Source organism: Bufo gargarizans, chromosome 4, assembly GCF_014858855.1.
Source record: "Bufo gargarizans isolate SCDJY-AF-19 chromosome 4, ASM1485885v1, whole genome shotgun sequence".
Classification (NCBI taxonomy): Eukaryota; Metazoa; Chordata; class Amphibia; order Anura; family Bufonidae; genus Bufo; species Bufo gargarizans.
This window is the reverse complement of record NC_058083.1, coordinates 362,340,572-362,367,017: the sequence shown is the minus strand read 5'-3', so window position 1 is coordinate 362,367,017 and position 26,446 is coordinate 362,340,572. Positions and strand designations below refer to the sequence as shown.

The 26,446-nt window shown below is 45.7% G+C and overlaps 1 protein-coding gene across 1 annotated transcript in view; it reads right to left on the bottom strand.

Annotated features, from left to right (window-relative positions):
- LOC122933724 (saccharopine dehydrogenase-like oxidoreductase) overlaps positions 1 to 26,446 on the bottom strand; it is a 136,069-nt gene that overhangs the window by 21,201 nt on the left and 88,422 nt on the right. Inside the window, exons 8-9 of the mRNA XM_044288695.1 lie at positions 7,725 to 7,844; positions 5,390 to 5,446 (exon numbers count right to left, since the gene is read on the bottom strand). Of these exons, the coding sequence (XP_044144630.1) occupies positions 5,390 to 5,446; positions 7,725 to 7,844 (177 nt within the window). The remainder of the gene's footprint in view (positions 1 to 5,389; positions 5,447 to 7,724; positions 7,845 to 26,446) is intronic.

Genomic DNA, 26,446 nt, shown 5'->3' with positions numbered 1-26,446 from the left:
TTTCATCCCTATCATCTCCTAGCAACCATGCGTGAAAATCACACCGCATCCGCACTTGCTTGCGGATGCTTGCGATTTTCACACATCCCCATTCATTTCTATGGGGCCTGCGTTGCGTGAAAAACGCAGACTATAGAGCATGCTGCGATTTTCAAGTAACGCACAAGTGATGCGTGAAAAATACAGCTCATCTGAAAAGCCCCACTGAAGTGGATGGGTCCGAATTCAGTGCCGATGCAATGCGTATACCTCACGCATTGCACCCGTGCAGAATTCTCGTCCGTGTGAAAGCGGCCTTACGCTTTCTGAGGGTTAGTTTTTTGTACTGAGATCTTCAGTCCTGTATGATACCATTTTGGAGTGTGTATGCTGGATCACTTTTTATAAAAAATTTGGGGGGGGAAGTGATGAACAACTGGCAAATCAGCCATTTAGATTTTTTTTTCCATTACAGCGTTCATCATATGAAATAACTGGATTTTTGTACTCACTGTAAAAACCTTTTCTTGTAGGATGCATTGGGGGACACAGCACCATGGGTATATGCCCAGCTGCCACTAGGAGGCTGACACTAGAAGTAAAACGTGACCAACAGAAAAACTTAGCCAAAAGAGTGGGATCTTTGTCCCCCAATGCATCCTACGAGAAAAGGATGGCGAGTACAAAAATCCAGTTTTTTCTTGAATGCATTGGGGGACACAGCACCATGGGACGTCCTAAAGCAGTCCACAAGGGAGGGCAGCAATAAAACAGCCATGCAACGCAACTAACTCACGGCTGCTTGCAGAACCCTGCGACCCAAACTGGCATCAGCAGAAGGAGTGGATGTGATAAAATTTGGAAAACGTATGAACAGAGGCCCACATGGCGGCCTTGCAGACCTGGGAAGCTGAGGCCTGATGTCTAACCGCCCAAGAAGCCCCGACCGCCCTAGTGGAATGAGCGGTCAAATGAAAGGGAGGAACACGACCCTTGGCAACATAGGACTTCTTAATTGCCGAGTCTGACCTAATCCAACTGGATATGGTGCCCTTGGAAGGTTGCAGGCCCTCGTGAGAACCCTCAGGGATCACAAAGAGGGAGTCCGACCGGCTAAAGGGCTCAGTCAAACGAAGATAGAGGCGAAGTGCCCTAACAACATCCAAACAATGAAGCGAAAGCTCCCTAGGATGAGAGGGGTTAGGACAGAAGGACGGAAGGACAATCTCCTCATTAATGGGGAATGAGGACACCACCTTAGGGAGGAAAGAAAGCACTGGACACAAAATGATCTTATCCTGATGAAACACCAAGAAAAGAAAATCTGCAAGAGAGCGCAGCAAGTTCAGAAACTCTGCGAATAGAAGTATTCGCCACAAGAAAGGCGACCTTAAAGGAAACAAAGGAAAGAGAAATATCCTGTAACGGCTCAAAGGGAGAGGCCTGAAAAGCATCCAAGACAATGTTCAATTCCCACGGTTACACAGGAGGATGAAAAGGCATTCCGCCTTTTCGTCCTCCTGTGGAACGGTGGGACTTGAACAGCGACCCCCTGCAGAAAAGTCCTCACTTGACGCAGAGAAGCAAGGGGTTTCTGGAAAAGAACAGATAGGGTCGAAATCTGACCCTTGAGAGAGGCCAAACGAAGACCCTTGTCAACTCCTGACTGGAGGAAGGATAAGACCCTGGGAATGGACAGGTAGAGAGGGTAAAACTGAGCAGCCTCACACCAGGAAAAATAAGTCTTCCAAGTACGATGATAAATTCTGGAAGACTTGCGTGCGTGGAGCATAGTCTGAATAACAGACTCTGAGGGACTGCGGAGCCTCAGAACCGCGGCATCAACAGCCACGCCGTTAAACGCAGCTGATGTAAATTCGGGTGGAGTAGCGGACCTTGGCAAAGGAGGTCAGGACGCAGAGGGATGCACCACGGCGCGTCTGCGAGTAGGAACAGCAGATCCGCGTATCATGCTCGACGAGGCCAGTCCGGGGCCACCAGAATCGCCGGAACCCAGGCCAACTTCAGGCGCTTGAGAACCCTGGAAAGGAGCGGAATGGAAGGAAAGAGGTAAACGAGACCGAACTGGGACCAAGGAAGGACCAGAGCATCCGAGGCCAGAGCCTGAGGGTCCAGAGACCTGGCGAAGTAACGCGGGACCTTGTGGTTGAGAGGGGAGGCAAAAAGGTCTATGTCCGGAGTGCCCCAACGCTGACACAGACGAAGAAACACCTCTGGGTGAAGAGACTACTCACCCGGGTCGGGGCTTTGGCGACTGAGAGAGTCCGCCGCCCAACTGTCGACCCCGGGTATGCGGGATGCCTCTTCCATGAGCCTCCTGCTTCTGGTGCCCCCCTGATGATTCAGGTACGCCACCGCAGTGGAGTTGTCTGTCTGGACATGGACCGGAAGACCCGAGAGAAGGTGTGTCCAATGAGATAGAGCCAGAAAGATCTCCCTGAGCTCCAGAATATTGATGCCGCCCATGAACGGAGCCAGACCGTATGGCGGATGGCCACAGAGTTTGCGGCCGCCCTGCTAGATCGGCCAGCCGATTCCAGGGAGACATCACATAGGTAACGGGAAGCCTGGAGAAGCTGAGAGGCAAGAATAAAAACCTCACTTGGAGCAGAGTCCAGCAGTGAACGGACAAGCTGCTTCGCCCAGATCACGCAGGCTTTGGCAACCCAGGGGGCGGCAAAAGCAGGCTGAACAGCGGAGCCTGCCGCTACAAAAAAGGCCTTAGCCAAGGAATCAATCTTCTTGGACATGGAAGCTGCATCGGCCAAGGGAAGGGTGGTGGCCTTGGCCAAACGAGCCACCTGAGTATCAACCAGAGGTGGGGCTGACCAGAGGTTCACGGATTCTGCACTGAAAGGAAACGTCCAAACCTTTAGACATTTGCAGGCACTGCAAAATGGAGTATCTTCTCCCTCAGCTACAGCTACAGCTACAGAAGAGACCGCCCCCTAGAAGAAAACCCTGCGTCTAGCAGTGATAGGAACAGGCAAAGGACCGGAACTCCGCCGCGAACAGGAGCCTCGGCGACTGGACCGGAGCCCAAGCGGTCACACAAGCAAGTGGGGAGAGGGAGGGAGAGAAGTGCTACTCCCTCAGCGTCAGATAAGAGGGCCCAGCAGGGTGAAATGTGCCCTAGGAAGAAAGGCGACCTAATACTGCGCCAGTCGTATCGCTCCTCCCTCTGAGCAGGCAAGCGGTCCTGCAAACAACACTGCCCCCTGGCTGCCAGGCAAGGAGCCGGGGGGAGGGGGGTACAGAGCCATAGTGCCCCTGAGAAGCTGCCCCCAGAAGAGACTTGGGGGGGGGGGGGGGGGGGGGGGCGGGAATCACACCTTCGACTGCTAGCTCTCACAGTGCATGTGGGAGATCATATGCATGTGGGAGATCATATGGGTATTCCTACTGCATTGTAGAAGTACCAACTTCTTATGTACTAATCCAAGTAGAGTACAGGTAATATAATTAACCAAGGAAGTAGCTATAGTGGAAGCAGGGGAAGCAGCTGCTATGGGGCTCGAACTCAGAAAGGGCCCACCGGGGAGGAGGACTGAATGGTTTTATTGTTAGGGCCTCCTCTAAAGTACTATATGATGACAATATGTACAGTAACAGCATATACAGTGACCCGATAAAAAAATAAAAAAAAGGATGACATCCAGCATCCCAATAAAACGGTATCCTTTATTTTTCAAGTGATAAAAACTCCTCTACGCATTTTGGATCAGCACATCCAGATCCTTACTTATGATACTGAGAATGAATATAGCACAAACTAAAATACCAACACTCCTCCAATCAGGCTCGGAGCGTCATGCTTTCTGTTCAAGACGGTGGAGTGACAACTGCCCAGCTGGAACATCCAAAATGTGTCCCTGCTGAGCAGTGTCTTTTTGTAGTCGCCATCTCTGATCGGAGCAATAACCCTCTCCACCCCTTGAACTGAATGCATTGAAACATCTCCTTTGTAGGCAGTTGCAAACTGTAACTTGGCCGCTGATACATTTCTAGTTTTAAAATGTGGGATATCAGAAATATGTTTGCATATCCTAGAATTTATTTAATTGGTGGTACACCCCACATATTGCACAAAACATTCAGTACATGTCATCAAGTATACAGCAGGATTCATGTTATAATTTATACATTGATACCATATCGTTTAGGATTCGCTGTTGAAAAACATTTCAACAAATACACCTGTTATGGCCACACCTAAAACTACCTCTATGGCGTAGCCATGCCAGTTTAGCAATAGGGTGATCACGAAAAAGGCTGGGGCTGATTAACTATTTCAAGGTAGGTGCCATCCGTGCTGCACATCTTATACCCTTGGCCACAAGTCGACTAGTCGCAGGACTGAGGGTTGCACGGGAAGAGGGGGTTGTTCAAAAATTAACTGTGAGCCCAATGACTTCTAGCTATGCCACTGTAAGCAATATATATAGAAATGACTAGCACAAATATGACTAGGGGCTCAAGCACACGAGTGGACCGAAAACAGCGGTTCTGCAATATACAGGCACTATATACGACCGTGTGCAATCCATATCACTGATCCGGGCCCACTGACCTGAATGGGTCTGCAATCTGCAAGATACGGAGCGGAGGCACGGAGTGGAAGCACTACAAGGAGCTTCTGTGGGATTTCGGTCAAAGCCTCTGTACCGCAACCAAATAGAACAGAGCGTATCTTATGGATCGCAGACCCGCTATTTGCAGTCCGCAGCATGAATCCTGATAAAAAAAAGAGAAGAGACTGAGGGATGAGGGTAAAGGGGCAGTGTCTGTGTATAACTGTAACACGGGTCTTGACAAAGGCCTCATTGAGCTGGGCTAAAACGTTTCTACTGGGGAATAAACGGATCTAACCCTTCACCTAGTTTGGAGTGCTGCCTCATCATTTGTTTTTTGAATACTGTATACGGGTCTAGCTTTCCAAAAGTACTTGTCTCAACATAGATACCTGCAAAATATGATTAGCCCACTACGGTATGTGTTAACATATTATCTCATTCTTTAGAGGGGTTGTTTGGGCTTACCACTGAATGACTGGAATGGATTTAAAAAAGTATGAATGACTGGAAAATATCAAAAAGTAGTCAGATCTCCGTACAGTATTAGAATGTATTGGCTCCGATGAGCCCAAGTTATTACTTTGCAAAGTTTTGCGAGACTTAGCATAATAATTTCAGAAATTGGTTCAGTTCCAAGCTCGCTTCATACAGTACTGAAACAAAGTTTTATGCAAATGTTTCATCCGAAGTCGATTCGCTCAGCCCTAGTTGTGACCTACGTCCTCGAATTCTCCCCATCAGCAGAATCTATAAAGTCTGTATTCATGGTCATGCATTTTCCTACAGAAAAAATAAATCACTGAATGGTACATTACCTGTTGCTGTGTTGGTCCTTCTTTAGAGACATAACCGCAAGAAAAGAACTTGGGGTACTGTTAAGAAAGACAGAAATCAATGAGATCAATTAATGTCTGGAGTTTACTCAGACTTTTACTGCACTTTTTCTTCAAATAAAAGTCTTCCATACATCTGTGAATCCTGTAGGCTCTTACTATATGGGCTCAGGTAGTGGGCAAGGTACCTTGGAGCTGTAGGCACCCCGTGTGCCAGCAGACATTGCTCTATATAGCACTGTATTATGCAAGCCTTGCATGGAACAATATCTCTGTAATATCTGTAATATGGTGTCTAATGGACCAGGCCACAACTTTTTTTTTTTACTATTGGATTGTACATGAGTAAAAACTACAGATGAAAATGATACAAGTGTTACTGATGACAACTTAATAAATGGTAAGTATGCAGTGTAGGCATTTTTCCTATTAAAATATTTAAGTATTTAACTGTCATGAGGTTTATACAGCGCTTCTGAATATGTCTGTTTTCTGATGTAATAAATACTAAGGTCTCTAACAGCAAATGTTCAGTTTACTTAGTAGTGTCCGTTCCATTTTTTACAAAATAATTCTTTCTATGTAAGGTCACATGGGAAAAATGTAAAAGGTATGATAGGCGATCAAAAGGTTCAACCATTATTGTTCTCCCTAAAGACATTCCTTAACACCTTAAGGACCAGGCCCATTTTCATTTTTGGCTTTTCCGTTTTTTCCTCTCCACATTCCAATAGCCATAACTTATTAAAATTTCTGTTTATACAGCCATATGAAGGCTTACTTTTTGCAGGATAGGTTGTGTGATCACTTGTCTCATAGACCATAATAAAGAACTATTAAGGTCTATGGGATTCTGATGCTTTGCCTGATGAGCCATACTTCATGCTCGGCTTTACAGGCGGTTTAAAATGACAGGCCTTCAGCAGGCACCAGGCTTTCATGGTAACTGATCGAAGTCCTGCAATTTCACTGCGGGGGCTCCAATTGGAAGGCAGATGGCGTCCCTCACTCTGTCTAACGTCACAGATGCTGTGATCGCTATTGACCGCAACATCTGAGGTGTCAAAATGACTGGTTTCGACATCATTGCCAATCCCAGTCATTAAAGCCAGGTGCCTGCTATATTATACAGCTGGCACCCGCCATGTATGGAGCAGGCTCAGCAAACCAGCCCGCTTGATACATTCCCTCAGCCGCAACGACATACAGATATGTTATTGTGGTTGAAGGGCTTATAGAGGACCTGTCACCACTCCTTACATGCCTGTTTTAATAGCTGCATACATTCCCCATGTAATAACAATTCTAGGGCATCTATTCTTATGGCTCTATGCTGTGCCATTCATTTATTACTTCTACTAGAAGTTATGAATACATTTCTAGCAGTCTGCAGTAAGGTTACAGAGGTGTGTTAACCAGTTGGGGTGGTGTACCTTCACAGTCTAACTCTATCCAGTCAGTGCTGCTATTGTCAGACAGTGCAGGGACCCCCCCCCCCCCCCCCCAACTGGTTCCCTCCTCTGTACCCTTACGGCAGATTGCAATTCATTCTTAACTTCTAGTAGAAATAATAAAGGAATGGCACATAAGAATAGATGCTCCAGAATTGTTTTTACATAGAGAATGCATGTAGCTATTAAAACAGGCATGTCAGGACTCAGCAGAGGTGACAGGTCCTCTTTAAAGGGGAAGTTCCATTACAAACACTTATATTATACAATATGGACAGGATAGAGAATACGAGGTAATTTATTAAGACCAGAGTTTTAGTTGCCGGTGTTCTGCCAGATCTCTATACCTTGCGAAAAGTCTATACAGGAAGTGACACGGCCGCACAGGAATCAGCTGGAGGAGGGTGAGCGCAGGCACCCACAAATCATCAGTTGCAGTTCATCCTTACCGCAGAGCTGAGAGCTGGATACCGAGGTCGCTTGCGCACTCAGGGGTAGGGAGATCTGATGCAACATTTTGCTAAATCTTTATACCCCTAAGTGCGCACGCGCAGTGCATGAAGTACTTCTATCGCGGCGCTGCAATGATTCTTTGGTAAGCCGGTGGATGTGCGCTTACGCAGCGCACACCCTCCTCCAGCTGATTCCAGTGCGGCAGCATCACTTCTGGTATAGACTTTTCGCAAGGTACAGAGATCTGGCAGAACACCGGTCTTAATATAGAGATGAGTAGAGGTGGCAACCCCCACTGATCAGACACTTATCCCCTATCCTATGGACTGAGAATAAATCTTTGCAATGGTAGAGAGTCCCTTTAACAGGAACAAGCAATTTACATTGAAAACCGAAAACAAAACCATACTTACTTTAACCAGAAGATTCCGACCAAAGCTGGTTTTGGAAAATAGCAAAAACACAGGTCCTGCAAACATCAACCGGATAACAGATGCGATACCACCCACTGCTATATAAGCAGCATACTGCACCTAGGAGGAAAACAAGAAGTATTCCATCATCGCTGCAAACAGTGATGTAACTAGAACTGACAAGGACGCACAGCTAATTTTGTAACCACCTCAGCTCCCCTAGCTTAAACCCGCTTAATGACCAGACCACTTTTTACAATTCTGCACTACACTACTTTCACTGTTTATTGCTCGGTCAACCCAAATGAATTTTACTTACAACCCAAATGAATTTTACCTCCTTTTCTTCTCACTAATAGAGCTGCTGACATTTTAACTTTTTTTTTTATTAAATCGAAATTTACCGATTTGTTTGCAAAAAATTACATTTTTCACTTTCAGTTGTAAATTTTTTCAAATAAAACTACATCTATATAAATTTTCCTCAAAATTTATTGTTCTACATGTCTTTGATAAAAAAAAATGCAATAAGTGTATATTTATTGGTTTGTGCAAAAGTTATAGTGTTTACAAACTATGGTACAAAAATGTGAATTTCCGCATTTTGAAGCAGCTCTGACTTTCTGAGCACCTGTCATGTTTCCTGAGGTTCTACAATGCCCAGACAGTAGAAACACCCCACAAATAACCCCATTTCAGAAAGTAGACACCCTAAGGTATTCGCTGATGGGCATAGCGAGTTCAGAATTCATAGAAGTTTTTATTTCATGTAACAAGTTAGCGGAAAATGATGATTTTTCTTTCTTACAAAGTTTCATATTCCACTAACTTGTGACAAAAAATAAAAACTTCCATGAACTCACTATGCCCATCACTTCTTTCCAAAATGGGGTCACTTGTGGGGTATTTATACTGCCCTGGCATTTTAGGGGCCCTAATGCGTGAGAAGTAGTTTGAAATCCAAATGTGTAAAGAATGCCCTGTGAAATCCTAAAGGTGCTCTTTAGAATTTTGGCCCCTTTGCCCACCTAGGCTGCAAAAAAGTGTCACACATGTATCGCCGTACTCAGAAGCAGTAGGGCAATGTGTTTTGGGGTGTATTTTTAGATATACCCATGCTGGGTCAGAGAAATATATCTCTCTAAAGGTCAACTTTTCACATTTTTTTATATAAAGTTGTCATTTTAGAGAGATATTTCTTTCACCCAGCATGAGTATATGTAAAAACACACACCAAAACACATTGCCCAACTTCTCCTGAGTACAGTATAAATACCCCACAAGTGACCCCATTTTGGAAAGAAGACACCCCAAGGTATTCCGTGAGGGGCATGGCGAGTTCCTAGAATTTTTTTTGGGGGGCACAAGTTAGCGGAAAATGATTTTAATAAAAAAAAAAATTCTTACAAAGTCTCATATTCCACTTAGGGCTCTTTCACACTTGCGTTCTTGTCTTCCGGCATAGAGTTCCATCGTCGGGGCTCTATGCCGGAAGAATCCTGATCAGGATTATCCTAATGCATTCTGAATGGAGTGAAATCCGTTCAGGATGCATCAGGATGTCTTCAGTTCCGGAACGGAACGTTTTTTGGCCGGAGAAAATACCGCAGCATGCTGCGCTTTTTGCTCCGGACAAAAATCCTGAATACTTGCCACAAGGGCGGATCCGGAATTAATGCCCATTGAAAGGCATTGATCCGGATCTGGCCTTAAGCTAAACGTCGTTTCGGCGCATTGCCGGATACGACGTTTAGCTTTTTCTCAATGGTTACCATGGCTGCCGGAATGCTAAAGTCCTGGCAGCCATGGTAAAGTGTAGTGGGGAGCAGGGGAGCAGCATACTTACCGTCCGTGTGGCTCCTGGGGCGCTCCAGAGTGACGTCAGGGCGCCCCAGGCGCATGGATGACGTGATCGCATGGCTGCCATAGTAACACTGAAAGCATTTTGAAGACGGATCCGTCTTCAAATGCTTTCAGTACACTTGCGTTTTTCCGGATCTGGCGTGTACCTCCGGCAAGTGGAGTACACGCCGGATCCGGACAATGCAAGTGTGAAAGAGGCCTAACTTGTGACAAAAAATAAAAATTTACATGAACTCACTATGCCCATCACGAAATACCTTGGGGTGTCTTCTTTCCAAAATGGGGTCACTTGTGGGGTATTTATACTGCCCTGGCATTTTAGGGGCCCTAATGCGTGAGAAATAGTTTGAAATCCAAATGTGTAAAAAATGCCCAGTGAAATCCTAAAGGTGATCTTTAGAATTTGGGCCACTTTGCCCACCTAGGCTGCAAAAAAGTGTCACACATGTGGTATCGCCGTACTCAGAAGAAGTAGGGCAATGTGTTTTGGGGTGTATTTTTACATATACCCATGCTGGGTGAGAGAAATATCTCTCTAAAAGTCAACTTTTCCCATTTTCTTTATACTAAGTTGTCATTTTAGAGAGACATTTTTTCTCACCCAGCATGGGTATATGTAAAAAGACACCCTAAAACACATTGCCCAACTTCTCCTGAGTACGGCGATACCACATGTGTGACACTGTTTTGCAGCCTAGGTGCGCAAAGGGGCCCAAATTCCTTTTAGGAGGGCATTTTAGACATTTGGATTCCAGACTTCTTCTCACGCTTTAAGGCCTCTAAAATACCAGGGCAGTATAAATACCCCACATGTGACCCCATTTTGGAAAGAAGACACCCCCAAGGTATTCCATGAGGGGCATGGCGAGTTCATAGATTTTTGTTAGCGGAAATTGATATATTTTTTTTTTTCCCACTAACTTGGGACAAAAAATTCAATCTTTCATGGACTCAATATGCCCCTCAGCGAATACCTTGGGGTGTCTTCTTTCAAAAATGGGGTCATTTGTGGGGTGTTTGTACTGCCCTGGCATTTGAGGGTCTCCGCAATCATTACATGTATGGCCAGCATTAGGAGTTTCTGCTATTCTCCTTATATTGAGCATACGGGTAATGAGATTTTTTTCGTTCAGCCTCTGGGCTGAAAGAAAAAATGAACGGCACAGATTTCTTTATTCGCATCGATCAATGTGGATGAAAAAATCTCTGCCCAAAAAAAAAAAAAGGAGGGGAAAGGCGTCTGCCCTGGCAAACCTGATTTCTCCATTGACATCAATTGATGTGGATGAATAAATCATTGCCGGGATTTATATATTTATTTTATATACAAAGTGTTTGCCAAAGCATATGAACATCGCTCCTCAGCTCATAAGCCTCGGCAAACATATATTTTTTACTGCAAAGGAGAAATCTCGTCTTGCAGCTCCGCATACACCGATATTTGTGTAATCTGACAGCAGTGCAATGCTTCTGTCAGAATGCACATCAGTGCTGCAGCTGGTTCATCGGTTGGTCCACCTAGAAGGTAAAAAACAAAAAAAAACAAAAATAAACAGGCCGCAACGCAATAAATGTATTAACTTTATATAACATTTGAACAGAACATTAACTTTTATAAACTTTATTGAACTTTTGGAACAGAACATTAACTTTTTTGCTTACCGGTGATTTTTTTTTTTTACCTTTATAGGACAAACCTCTCCTCCCTCATGGGACAATGTGCAAAGTCGCCCAGAGATGTGGCGAAGTACATTATGCACTTTGTCCCAGGTGAAAGGAGAGGTTTGCAGCAGCTCTGTGTGTGTTTGTGTGAATGGGCCCTAATTGCCCTGTGTGCCTGTCCTGTGAGATGCAATCCCTATGCTAAGTGTACCTGTGTGTGGTACTTCCGGAAACACTCCCCTATGCATAGGGCAGGGTGGTCAGGGCAGTCAGGACAGAAATAGCGGGTGTCACGCCTTATTCCACTCCTGCTACAGACACAACTTTTTTCGGGGTGGCGGTTGGTTTGAGGTACCGGCAACGACACTGGGGAAATGTCGCTCGTGTAGACGGCTCACTACACTGGTGGTTGGGGCCACGGAACCTCCTGGATACAGGAGGTTCTCGATGATCTCTTCCCGAAATTTGAGGAAGGGTCTTGTTCTCCCAGCCTTACTGTAGAGAACAAAACTATTATCTACAGCCAATTGAATCAAATATACAGACACCTTCTTATACCAGCGTCTGGTTCTGCAGGAAAGTAAATAGGGAGCCAACATCTGGTCATTGAAGTCAACTCCTCCCATGAGCAAATTATAGTCGTGGACACAGAGGGGCTTTTCAATGACACTGGTTGCTCGTTCAATTTGGATTGTCGTGTCTGCGTGATTGGAGGAGAGCATGTAAACGTCACGCTTGTCTCTCCATTTCACCGCAAGCAGTTCTTGGTTACACAAGGCAGCCCTCTTCCCCCTTGCAAGACAGGTGGTAACGAGCCATTGGGGGAAGCCCCGGCGACTAGGTCGCGCGGTGCCACAGCAGCCAATCTGTTTTAGGAACAAATGCCTGAAGAGGGGCTACCTTGTGTACAAATTGTCCACATAAAGATGGTACCCCTTGCCAAATAAGGGTGACACCAAGTCCCAGACTGTCTTCCCACTGCTCCACAGGGCAACCGACCGGCTCCAGGGTCTGATCTTTACCCTCATGGATCCGAAATTTGTGGGTATAGCCTGTGGCCCTTTCACAGAGCTTATACAATTTGACCCCATACCGGGCGCGCTTGCTTGGGATGTATTGTTTGAAGCCAAGGCGCCCGGTAAAATGTATAAGGGACTCGCAGATGTTTTGCTCAGGGGTATACAAATCTGCAAATTTGGTGTTAAAGTGGTCTATGAGGGGCCGAATTTTGTGGAGCCGGTCAAAAGCTGGGGGGCCTCTGGGACGGGAGGTGCTGTTGTCGCTAAAGTGCAGGAAACGCAGGATGGTCTCAAATCGTGTCCTGGACATGGCAGCAGAGAACATGGGCATGTGATTAATTGGGTTCATGGACCAATATGACCGCAATTCATGCTTTTTTGTCAGGCCCATGTTGAGGAGAAGGCCTAGAAAAGGTTTAATTTTGGCAACTTGGACAGGTTTCCACTGGAAAGACTGGGCATAAAAGCTTCCCGGGTTGGCGGCTATAAATTGAGTGACATATCGATTTGTTTCTGCCACAACTTAGTCCAACAGCAAAGCAGTCAAGAACAGCTAAAAAAAAAAAAACTGTGCCGAACCGATCTGAGCTGTCTCAACCCGAACTCCAGACTGGGCAGTGAAAGGGGGAACTACTGGTGCGGCTGAAGTTGTGGGCTGCCAATCAGGGTTTGCCAACACCTCAGGGACTCTAGGGGCTCTACGGGCCTGTCTGTGCGGTGGCTGCGACGGGGGAACTACTGCACATGCCACTGTACCAGCTTCAACTGCCCTTCTGGTGCTCGCCACTTCACCATGTTCTACCGCAGTGCTGGTACTAGGTCCAGGATGGGCTTCGCTGCTGGTGTATGCCTCACCACGTAATACGACAGCGCCAGCCCAACTCTGCTGCCCTTGAAGCGGATCCTGCGCAACCTGTGGTCTAGCAACACAGGGTCGGGTACGCCTGGTGGTGTCAGGGACCTCAACCTCATCGTCCGAACTTTGGGTCAGACTGCCACTGCTTTCTACAGGTTCATATTCTGACCCGCTGGATTCGTTAGATGAGGGTTCCCATTCCTCATCCGACTGGGTCAGAAGCCTGTAGGCCTCTTCAGAAGAATACCCCTTATTTGCCATTTGGACTACAAAATTTAGGGGGTATTCCCTTAGACTACCCAAGAAAAAAAAGCAAGCCTGTCTTACAAATGGGAGGCTAGCGAAGTACTGGAGGCCGCTGCGGTTGATAAAAAATATCAAAACAGATTTTTTTTATCGCCGCAGCGCTTGTAAAGTGATTGTGCAGTGATCAAAAAATATATATTTTTTGTCACTGCGGTGGGGCGAGCGTGGGTGAACGCACGTGTGGGCGACCGATCAGGCCTGATCGGGCAAACACTGCGTTTTAGGTGGAGGGCGAGCTAAGGTGACAATAATACTATTATAGATCTGACTGTGATCAGTTCTGATCACTTACAGATACTATAACAGTACAAATGCTGATTAGCGATACGCTAATCAGCGAATAAGTGATTGCGGTGCGGTGGGCTGGGCGCTAAACGAACGCTAACTACCTAACCAAGGTGCCTAAACTATCCTAAAGCTATCAGTCAATACCAGTGGAAAAAAAGTGACAGTTTACACTGATCACTTTTTTCCCTTTCACTAGGTGTTTGACAGGGGCGATCAAGGAGTTAATTGGGGTGATGGGGGTGATCTGGGGCTAAGTGTAGTGTTTGGTGTGTACTCACTGTAATGTCTGCTCCTCTGCTGGAACCAACCGACGAAAAGGACCAGCAGAGGAGCAGAGAAGACATTTAACACATTATTTATAAATACAGTTGCTAGAAAAAGTATGTGAACCCTTTGGAATGATATGGTTTTCAGCACAAATTGGTCATAAAATGTGATCTGATCTTCATCTAAGTCACAACAATAGACAATCACAGTCTGCTTAAACTAATAACACACAAAGAATTACATGTTACCATGTTTTCATTGAACACACCATGTAAACATTCAAAGTGCAGGTGGAAAAAGTATGTGAACCCTAAGAGCTAATTGGAGTGAGGTGTCAGCCAACTGGAGTCCAATCAATGAGATGAGATTAGAGGTGTTGGTTACAGCTGCCCTGCCCTATAAAAAACACACCAGTCCTGGGTTTGCTTTTCATAAGAAGCATTGCCTGATGTGAATGATGCCTTACACAAAAGAGCTCTCAGAAGACCTACGATTAAGAATTGTTGACTTGCATAAAGATGGAAAGGGTTATAAAAGTATCTCCAAAAGCCTTGCTGTTCATCAGTCCACGGTAAGACAAATTGTCTATAAATGGAGATTATTCAGGATTCCCTCGACCTGATATTATCCAATAACGTCTTCCAATTTGGAAGTCAGTGGTACCGCCAGATACTAGGTATAGCGATGGGCACTCCGGTGTCGTGCACCTTCGCCAACCTGTATCTGGCGGTATTCGAAGAGACCTACGTCTTCTCCATACAGAACCCATTCCTCAGATATATCCACCTCTACCTGCGGTACGTGGACGACGTGTTCCTGGTCTGGTCGGGCAGCGAAATTCAGTGTGCACAGTTTGTGGAATATATTAACGAGATCAATCAGATGAATATGAAATTCACCCTCAACTTCGGAGGCGACAGTCTAGAATTCCTGGATGTCAAGGTCTCCGTGGTAGATGGTATTTTACAAACCACGGGCTTCCGCAAGCCCACAGCCACCAATTCGCTGCTCCACCAGACCAGTTTCCATCCCCCTGCAGTTAAGGAGGCTGTCCCGTATGGGCAGTTTATACGCCTCTGCAGGATAAATAGCACAGAGAAGGATTACTTCAGGCAGGCCCATCAACTTAAAGACAGGCTGCTTGAGAGGGGATATTCAAAGAGAGACGTCACCGATGCGATGTATCGAGCAGCCCTCCGCCCTAGACATAGTCTACTTAGTGATCAGGTTCACAAAGACAACGAAGATAGATTCACTTTTATCTTCAAGTTTAGCCCAGCGGCAGATATTGTAAAACGAGCGGTATTCAATAACTGGGATCTATTGAAGGGTGACCCAGGCATGGGGGATATAGCTTCCCAGCGACCATTAATCGCCTTTAGAAAATGTCACACCTTAAGAGATAGGTTAGTCCACAGTACATTAGGACGGATCCAACAGCCCAATTGGCTCCAAAGCAGGAGACCTCAAGGAAACTTTAAATGTGGGATGTGTTCTTTCTGCGCCTACAACTCACAGGGGAAATCCCTGTCTCTGGGGGGCGTCATACACAGAGTCAATGACTTCATTACATGTCGCACCACCCATGTCGTTTATGTCGTATCATGTACCTGTGGCAGGTTCTATATGGGCAAAACCATTAGGCCCCTGTTTGAGCGTATACGGGAACATCTTGGCTCCATCAGGACGGGACATGGTTCTCCACGCCTTGTTGACCATGTACGCTCAACCCACAATGGTGATCCGTCGAGCCTCTCCTTTGCTGGGATAGAGGCGGTGGGCCCCATCCCAAGGGGTGGGGACCGCCACCGCCTTCTGTTGCAGCGGGAGGCTAGATGGATCATCAAAACGGGAGCCATGGGACCACACGGTCTAAACGACAAAAACGACATGGCTGTCTTCCTTTAAAGTTCCATTTTCCACAGTCCAGGCAGCAATGTATTCAATAATTTGCAAATATCCTGCATACCCACTAGAATCTGACCATCAGCTTTTTCAGATCTATTCCCAATCTCTTTTATTTTGTGCTCCATCCCCCCTTACACTATACAGCGATGTGGAATTAGCTTCCACATCGCAGTTTTAGTGTATGTCTCCTCGATTTGTGTATTCAGTGATCCCTCCTCTGTGCTAGTGTAATTTGTCCCCTCCTTTTGACACAATGGTGTTACAAAGTATCATGCTGCAGCGCCTTGCAGCAAGTTTGTATAACAATGTAATGATCCCTTTCTGTTTGATTCACAGTGCGCACCTGGGGAGCGTCCACGGTCGTCATGGTGATGACCTGGGTCAGCCCTTAAAAAGCACGTCCGTGCGCCTATACGTGAGCAGCGGTCCGAGGAAGCGCGACCTGCGCGAAACGGCCGTCACCGCCTAAACACACCTGGACCTGTCCGCTGCCCAGCCAGTGCACTCCAAGTTACCCTGCTGAACGGCAAATAAAGTACCAATGAAGCATCGACCCTGGTGAGTGCCGCGTGTCTATCATCTACATTTCTGGCCTATAAATGGAGAAAGTTCAGCACTGCTGCTACTCTCCCTAGAAGTGGCCTACCTGTAAAGGTGACTGCAAGAGCACAGCGCAGACTGCTCAATGAGGTGAAGAAGAATCCTAGGGTGTCAGCTAAAGACTTACAAAAGTCTCTGGCACATGCTAACATCCCTGTTAGCGAATCTACGATATGTAAAACACTAAACAAGAATGGATTTAATGGGAGGATACCACAGAGGAAGCCACTGCTGTCCAAAAAAAACATTGCTGCACGTTTAAAGTTTGCACAAGAGCACCTGGATGTTCCACAGCAGTACTGGCAAAATATGAAATGTGGACAGATATAACCAAAGTTGAGTTGTTTGGAAGAAACACACAACACTATGTGTGGAGAAAACGAGGCACAGCCCACCAACATCAAAACCTCATCCCAACTGTGAAGTATGGTGGTGGGGGCATCATGGTTTGGGGCTGCTTTGATGTGTCAGGGCCATGACAGATTGCTATCATCGAAGGAAAAATGAATTCCCAAGTTTATCAAGACATTTTGCTGGAGAACTTAAGGCCATCTGTCCACCAACTGAAGCCCAACAGAAGATGGGCGTTGCAACAGGACAACAACCCAAAGCATAGAAGTAAATCAACAACAGAATGGCTTAAACAGAAGAAAATACGCCTTCTGGAGTGGCCCAGTCAGAGTCCTGACCTCAACCTGACTGAGATGCTGTGGCATGACCTCAAGAAAACGATTCACACCAGACATCCCAAGAATATTGCTGAACTGAAACAGTTCTGTAAAGAGGAATTGTCAAGAATTACTCCTGACCGTTGTGCGCGACTCATCTGCAACTACAGGAAACATTTTAGTTGAAGTTATTGCTGCCAAAGGAGGTTCAACCAGTTATTAAATCCAAGGGTTCACATACTTTTTCCTATTAAACCTACAACAAGGCAGTTCTATCATGTAAGACAGCCAATAACCACTTGTACTAACGCAGAATGAACCAAAAAACCAATCAAGTGGAATATTCTATCAAAAAATATATTGTTTATTATAAAATGTAAAAATTGGAGAACAACGGGATGTTATTACAATACACGGAAGAATACACAGGGTGAGCACTTACAAAACAGACACCATGTTACTGCACAAGGTAATGTGCAGCGTGGTACAGTCCAAAGGGATAAGATAGAAACTGCGGCTTCAGGGACCCCAAAAGTATCTGGTATGATGGTAGCCCCAATACAGGTATGGTGTATTCAGCACCGCAGATACTGTATGGACTCTGAAGTCTCAGCAATAATATCCTGATAATGTGGGCATCACAGTCAGTCCAATGTAACATAAAAAGATATGGCAATAATCCGCGCCCGCTTGTGTGGCTGACAGATGTGCCGAATTTAGGTTAGTTGTATCCATCGCCCCACCTCCATCATGCCTTATATATACCCTGTCCACCTTATGCTACATACCTCCTGACGAAGCCGTGAGGCGAAACGCGCGTCGAGGTTTTGCGCCCAGGGTCTGTCACTTCAGCTGCCGCCATGTCTTCAGGTACGGTCCACAACAGCATGTGTTGATTTGTGAGGTCCCTTGCATGTGTCCTCACCAGGTTCCACAGAATTAGGTGTCTATTCATTGTACTATTGGATTATTGCCATATCTTTTTATGTTACATTGGACTGACTGTGATGCCCACATTATCAGGATATTATTGCTGAGACTTCAGAGTCCATACAGTATCTGCGGTGCTGAATACACCATACCTGTATTGGGGCTACCATCATACCAGATACTTTTGGGGTCCCTGAAGCCGCAGTTTCTATCTTATCCCTTTGGACTGTACCACGCTGCACATTACCTTGTGCAGTAACATGGTGTCTGTTTTGTAAGTGCTCACCCTGTGTATTCTTCCGTGTATTGTAATAACATCCCGTTGTTCTCCAATTTTTACATTTTATAATAAACAATATATTTTTTGATAGAATATTCCACTTGATTGGTTTTTTTGTCACATACTTTTTCCACCTGCACTGTGAATGTTTACATGGTGTGTTCAATAAAAACATGGTAACATTTAATTCTTTGTGTGTTATTAGTTTAAAGGGGTTGTCCCACTTCATTAAATAGGTTTTAACTAATTCATTTCCCCCCACTGAACATATCCTCCTATATATGTAATTTTCAAAAAGTTACCATTCGTCCTAAAAAAGGTTCTATGAGAACCCTTTGTTTACTATTGTCTCCCATGGATACGGCCTTATCTCGCCGGCCGCATCCATGTGCCGCGCCTGCGCACCACAGCCGAAGACATTCATCGGCCAGCCTCTTCAGTATTACGAGAACGCGCACGTCCGCGCATGCGCAGTATATCCAGCGCGTCTGAGATAGAGCTGCGCATGCGCGGGCATCCGAACAGTTCGGGCGAGTTAGCGGAGTGAGCGGACGGACGTCAGAGGAACGGGATACTATTTCCTAAAAGGTAAGTATAATATCTACTGGCCCACTAATCCACCAACGAATTTTGAATACTGGGCAATAAAGGGGGGGCAACTCTATGCTATGTATGGACACCTGGGGGCAACTCTATGCTATGTATGGACACCTGGGGGCAACTCTATGCTATGTATGGACACCTGGGGGCAACTCTATGCTATGTATGGACACCTGGGGGCAACTCTATGCTATGTATGGACACCTGGGGGCAACTCTATGCTATGTATGGACACCTGGGGGCAACTGTATGCTATGTATGGACACCTGGGGGCAACTGTATGCTATGTATGGACACTGGGGGCAACTGTATGCTATGTATGGACACTGGGGGCAACTGTATGCTATGTATGGACACTGGGGGCAACTGTATGCTATGTATGGACACTGGGGGCAACTCTATGTATTTTATGGACACTGGGGGCAACTGTATGCTATGTATGGACACTGGGGGTAACTGTATGCTATGTATGGACACTGGGGGCAACTATATTATATGAATGGACGCTGGGGGCAACTATATTATATCTATGGACACTGGGGGCAACTATATTATATGAATGGACATTGGGGGCAACTATATTATATCTATGGACACTGGGGGCAACTATATTATATATTTGGACATTGGGGGCAACTATATTATATGTATGGACACTGGGGGCAACTATATGAATTTTATGCAGACTGGGGGCAACTATATTATATGTACGGACACTGGGGGCAACTATATGTATTTTATGGAGACTGGGGGCAACTATATGTATTTTATGGAGACTGGGGGGAACTATATGTATTTTAGATATTACAGGTGTAAGACTGACATAAAATGCATATGTAGCAGGGCTAGGTATGCGCTGGTACATTCTTAGTGATTGGTGAGGTGGGGTTTATCAATATATGGCATATAAAGAATGGTGGAGAGATATTACAGGTGTAGGACTGACATAAAATGCATATGTAGCAGAGCTAGGTATGCGCTGGTACATTCTCAGTGATTGGTGAGGTGGGGTTTATCAATATATGGCATATAAAGAATGGTGGAGAGATATTACAGGTGTAGGACTGACATAAAATGCATATGTAGCAGAGCTATGTATGCGCTGGTACATTCTTAGTGATTGGTGAGGTGGGGATTATCAATATATGGCATATAAAGAATGGTGAAGAGATAGGGTAATACACTGATATGTGGCCGAGTTCCATATAAGCTGGGTAATAGGTCAGTGATAATATCATACACCGGGAAAGCTGGGTAATAAGTCTATAAGACTTATTACCCAGCTTTCCCGGTATCAGATATTATCACTGACTTATTACCCAGCTTTCCCGGTATCAGATATTATCACTGACTTCTGACTTATTACCCAGCTTTCCCGTTGTACAATATTATTACAGACTTATTACCCAGCTTTCCCGGTGTACAATATTATCACTGACTTATTACCCAGCTTTCCCGGTATCAGATATTATCACTGACTTCTGACTTATTACCCAGCTTTCCCGGTGTACAATATTATTACTGACTTATTACCCAGCTTTCCCGGTGTACAATATTATTGTACACCGGGATAGCTGGGTAATAAGTCAGTGATAATATCTGATACCGGGAAAGCTGGGTAATAAGTCAGTGATAATATCTGATACCGGGAAAGCTGGGTAATAAGTCAGTGATAATATCTGATACCGGGAAAGCTGGGTAATAAGTCAGTGATAATATTGTACACCGGGAAAGCTGGGTAATAAGTCAGTGAATATATCTATCTATATCTAGCACAGATCATATGGCTACTAGCTAACATGCATTTGGGCTGTAGTGATTTATTGTTTTTGCTGCACAGAATGGGTTTGTAACACAGGTTTTATGAGTAAAAGTGTATTAGAATGCAGGACAGCCACAAGTTACTCCATTAGTTCACTAGCATTGGTCAGTGGTCACTGAGTGATTCCCCAGCAGGGGGATGGGCTTTACATTACTCTGCAGGCTCCATGTGGATGACTCATCCACATGAACGAGCACGGACTGAGCTCTGAGGGTGAGTCATGAGGAGGCGTGGCCTTCACTCAACTGCCTGAGAACCAGGAAGTTATCAGGACATTTACTGCTGGTAAGATTGAAACAGCAAAGTGGGACAACCCCTTTAAGCAGACTGTGATTGTCTATTGTTGTGACTTAGATAAAGATCAGATCACATTTTATGACCAATTTGTGCAGAAATCCATATCATTCCAAAGGGTTCACATACTTTTTCTTGCAACTGTATAATGTGTTAGATGGCTTCCGATTCAGTTTTTTTAAAATCATCAGCCTGCCAGTGACGATCATTGGCTGGCAGGCTGATGACAACATTTTGCTTTAACTGTCATTATCATCGCGCCACCTGAGCCGGGCATCAGAAGAGGCCTGTATCACATTGCTGACAGCCGCATGGAGGTATACAGTATGTGTTTATTTTATTTTTTTAATTTGCCACTATGCAGGAGAGGAGCACTATGGGGGCATCTAGGGGCACTAAGAGGGGATATTTTTTACTGGCACATTATGGGGAGCACTATGGGGAAGGGAGGATAGAAGCACTATGGGGGCTTCAACTGAAGGCACTAAGAAGGGGTATTTCATACTGGCACATTATGGGGGGCACTATGGGGAAAGTGGGAGAGGAGCACTGTGGGGGCACTAAGAAGTGGTATTTTATGATGGCAAATTATGGGGGACACTATGAGGACATCTACTGGGGGCTCTTTATAGGGGCATTTTATACTGGGACACATTATGGGGGGTACTATGGGAAGGGGGAAAGAGGAGCACTATGGGGCACTATATAGGGGTATTTTATACTGACACATTATAGGGGACACTGAAGGGGGAGAGGAGCACTTTGGGGCATCTACTAGGGGCACTACATAGGGGTATTTTATACTGGCACATTATGGCGAAGGAGGGAGAGGAGCACTATGGGGGCATTATATGGGGGTATTTTATACTGGCACACATTATGGGGGCACTATGGAGACATTAGTTCAATTGGGGGCACTAATTGGGGTTGTTTGTACCGGCACATAGAACAGGGGCATTTTTGTACTAGTGCACATTATTACACTCTATTCACACGTCCGCAAAATGGGTCCGCATCCGTGCTTCCGTTTCCGCAAAAAAATAGAACATGTCCTATTCTTGTCTGCAATTGCGGACAACATTAGGCATTTTCTATTATAGTGCCGGCAACGTGCGGTCCGCAAATTGCAGAATTCCGATGAAGGCTGTTCTCCACATGTGTTTCAAAGTGTCTTGCGGTGCAGGCACAGGTAAGGACTTACCTCTGCATCGCCGGGCTTGGGAATAAAGATGGCAGATCGCATGTGTTCGTTGGCGAACACTGCGAACTGGCCATAACTAATTGAAACCAGGATTGGAGACTCCATAGAGATAAAGTGTAAGGGAAAGATCTGCACCTGTTTTGTGTTTAGAGCCACACCTGGTTTTGGCTTAAAATCACTGATAGAAATCACTGACAGAACACTGGCATGTGAATGAGGCATTACCCTGTATGTTTTGTAGTGATATATGTAATGTTAGGAGGGAAGGGATTAGGTTGAGAATTTGGTATAGGGAGGAAGAAGGTGCTGTTTCAATTTTCACATCAGGCAGCAGAAAGCTAGGTCAGTGATGGTGAACCTTTTAGAGGCTGAGTGCCCAAACTGCAACCCAAAACCCACTTACTTCTCACAAAGTGCCTACACGGCAATGTAACCCGAATACTACCGTCCAATATAGTATATCTTCCATGTGCTTTATAATTTAGCTATAATAGCCTGGCTACATTAAATGCGCTGCCTGTGCTGTTCATAGTGCGCTGATAAATGGCAGGAAAAGTCTAAGGCATATTAGTACAACGTAGACTTTTTCCAGGGTATGGGTGCCCACAGAGAGGGCTCTGAGTGCCGCCTTTGGCACCCATGCCATAGGTTTGCCACCACTGGGCTAAGTGCACTCCTGCCTATAACAGGCACAGTCCAAGATAAAACAAAAGAGAAAATATGGGCTTGTGCAGGAGACACAACCTGCATCTAACATATTGAGGACAAAATAAAACATGAGTGAGCTGTGAGAGAGGGTTCAAATAGCACCAGCAATTAAAAGGGTTGTCTCACTTCAGTAAGTTGCATTTATCATGTAGAGAAAGTTAATACAAGGCACTTATTAATGTATTGTTATTACCCACATTGCCTCCTTTGCTGGCTGGATTCATTTTTCCATATTGTGCAAGCACAACCACCACTGCTGGATTGCAGAGTGGTCTGTAACCATGGAAACGAGCAGTGTATATTGTGATGGAAAAATGAATCCAGCCAGCAAAGGAGGTAATATGGAGAATCACAATACATTAGTAAGTGCCTTATATTAACTTTTTCTACATGATAAGTGCCACTTACTGAAGTGACACAACCCCTTTAACTATGCTAATACTTAAAGGGATTGTGTCACCTGGATTTTAGTGACAGAGCTTTTAACATCATCACATCAGTCTGCTCGTTTTGTATTAAAATATACTAGTATTACTACCCTAAGTGTTGTCCTTTGTCTAGAAAATCGATTTTATTAATATGGTAATTACCTGACGCGCCCCTTCTCCTGGAGCCCAGCACCGCCCAAATGCTAATTTATTCACTCCTCATTGCCGGCTGGCGCGTGTGCAGTGCGTCCTGTAAGGCCGATTCCAGGTGCTGACATGTGTATTGCCGGAGCATGCGCGAGCTTATGGCACTGGGTGTCATAACTCCACAGGTCTAATATTGATGACCTATCCTAAGGATTCTTCATCAGTATCTTTTACCAGATAACCCCTTTAAGTGTGGTTGAAGCTAGGTCTCTCTACAGGTCACTGGTGTTCTTTATGGACCTCATTTTGTACACAGGGGCACAGTCATGCTGGAACCAGAAAGGGTCTTCTCCAGACTGTCGCCGCTAAGTTGGAAGAAAAAATTGCCTAACATTACCATTCACTGGAAATAAGGGGCCTAGCCCATAGCCTAAGAAACAGGTCCACGCGCTTAATCTGCCACCAAATTTTACAATAGACCCTGTGCATTCCAGTAGTAGCATTTTTTTTTTGGGGGGGGGGGGGGGGGGCAAATGTTAAACCCAGATTCGTCCAGCAGACTGCATCACTATAGAGACCGGGTGCAGCTTTTCCACCATAGAAACCAATTCCATGAAACACAGTAATTTGGGAAGATGTCCAGTGTGTCCACATATTTTTGGCCAAACAGCGTGTCTGCCTACTACTTCTATATACTATTTTACACACATACATATTGTACATTTAACATTTCAATTTCACAGTGTCCATGTTGCAGAGTACGTGGTACCAATAAGTAGATATTTGTGGTCGGGGTTAATGATGGCGAGAAGGAACTGACCCCATCTCCGGCCCCCTCAACTCTAAAGCGGCTAGAATTATGCCGTAACCGCGGCGATGTAGGGACGCCTGAATAGAGGGCATCCCCTTAAGAGTGCTAATATGAAAGGGAGGGTGGGAGGGGGAAACAAGACGAGACGTTCATTGAGGGAGGGGCGTATGCCGGATATAAAGGCAGCTACACCCCTCCCACAAATGCAGGCCAATAAATCGGCCTTTACACTTGTGGTCGGGGTTAATGATGGCGAGAAGGAACTGACCCCATCTCCGGCCCCCTCAACTCTAAAGCGGCTAGAATTATGCCGTAACCGCGGCGATGTAGGGACGCCTGAATAGAGGGCAAAAACAGCAAACTTAGAAGGCAGGATTTTCCTTTATTACAACACAAAATTACAGAACCAGATTCTCAAAAGCAAGCGACATTTCGACCTTAGGATGAGGAATATACCTGCTAAAACACGATGACCGCCAGCGACCTAACTTTTGGATGACGTGCGTCGGCACCTGATTTTTTGAAGCTGCGGATGCAGCCCCGATGCGGAATGAATGACCCGTCACCGAAGCTGGATCCACACCTAAGCTGGCCAACAGAGGGCGTATATGGGACACAAATTGGTGGGTTGTGAGAGGCGATTGGCCGAAAGGCAATAATGGACTACTCGGCCCAAGGCCATCTAATGCTGCCAGTAACTGATTGAGTACACGGACGGGGCACCAATGGTGTTCTGTGGGGAAGAATGACACCTGAGCCGGAGGACCCACCTGTGACGTTTCGACGCTGGCAACAGAAAAGAGAAACCCTCAACACTCGGAACCAGTTGGCTAATAGCTACGAACTTACTGCTGTTGGAGGAGCTCGTGAACTCACCAGGTCTCAAACACATAAAAGGCTAAATAAATAGCAGCTTTGAGCACTAGGCTAAGGAGGAAACCATAAGGACCTTTGTCTAAGGCGTCAGAGAGATCACGGAAAACCTGACCTGAAATAGCCTGTCTACGGACCCGTCCTTTCACGCTACATTTACCCAGACCCCTCAAAGCGGCCTTAACAGCGTGGACAGAGAATAAGGAACCCCGATCCGGGTAGCTCACAGCCAGAAAGTGCTGAACCCCTGCTAGGTAGGACCTAACCGTATTATGGGATAACTTCAACTCGGAGTGACAAAACCCTATGAAAGCAAGAATGTATTCTACAAAGCTGGACTGCCCCTGAGGGAACCGCTCCTGGAACCTACAATATGTGTTCCACCCTGTGTGGTAAGCTCTGGCCGTATTAGGTGAGAGAGATTTAGCAAGCAACATGTGAGCAGTAGCTAGGTGTTTGGTTAGACCAGGACTAGTGACTCTTGCGGAGGAATCATGGCACCTGTGATGTCCGCTTCTGGCATGATCTGAAAGAAAAGGGAGGTATTAGCTCGTGACAAGGCATCCGCTGCCATGTTTTGCGTACCAGGCAAGTGTGCACAACTGAAATGGAAATGATGCATTAATGAAAGTTGTACTAGACGCCTTAGGGGACTCATAATATGTAAGGACTTAGACAAACCGCTGGTTAAATATCGATAACAGCTGCGTTATCTGTTACAAACAAAACTGAACAATTAGACCAATTGCTACCCCAAACACAGGCGGCCGCGACCATGGGATACAACTCAAATAGTGCTGAGGTCTGCAAGAAACCCGGGATTCGTCTGACTCGAACTGGCCACTCGCCTGCCAACCAATGGGTGCCAAAAATGGCTGCAAACCCTGAACTTGCAGCTGCGTCAGAAAAAAAAATTACAGGAGAACTACTACATATTGCGGGAATGAAAAAGGGAAATTCCATTCCACTGGTGGAGAAAGTGATCCCACATGTGAAGATCCGCTAGAGCAGGGATGCTCAACCCGCGGCCCCCCAGCCGCCGCAAAACCACAACTCCCACGATGCCCCTCTGTAGGATGACAGCTGTAGGCTGTCAGGGAATGATGGGAGCTGCAGTTCCGCAACAGCCGGAGGGCCGCAGGCCGAGCACGCCCGCGCCAGAGCCAGACTGTCTAAGTGCACCGGGCTGTC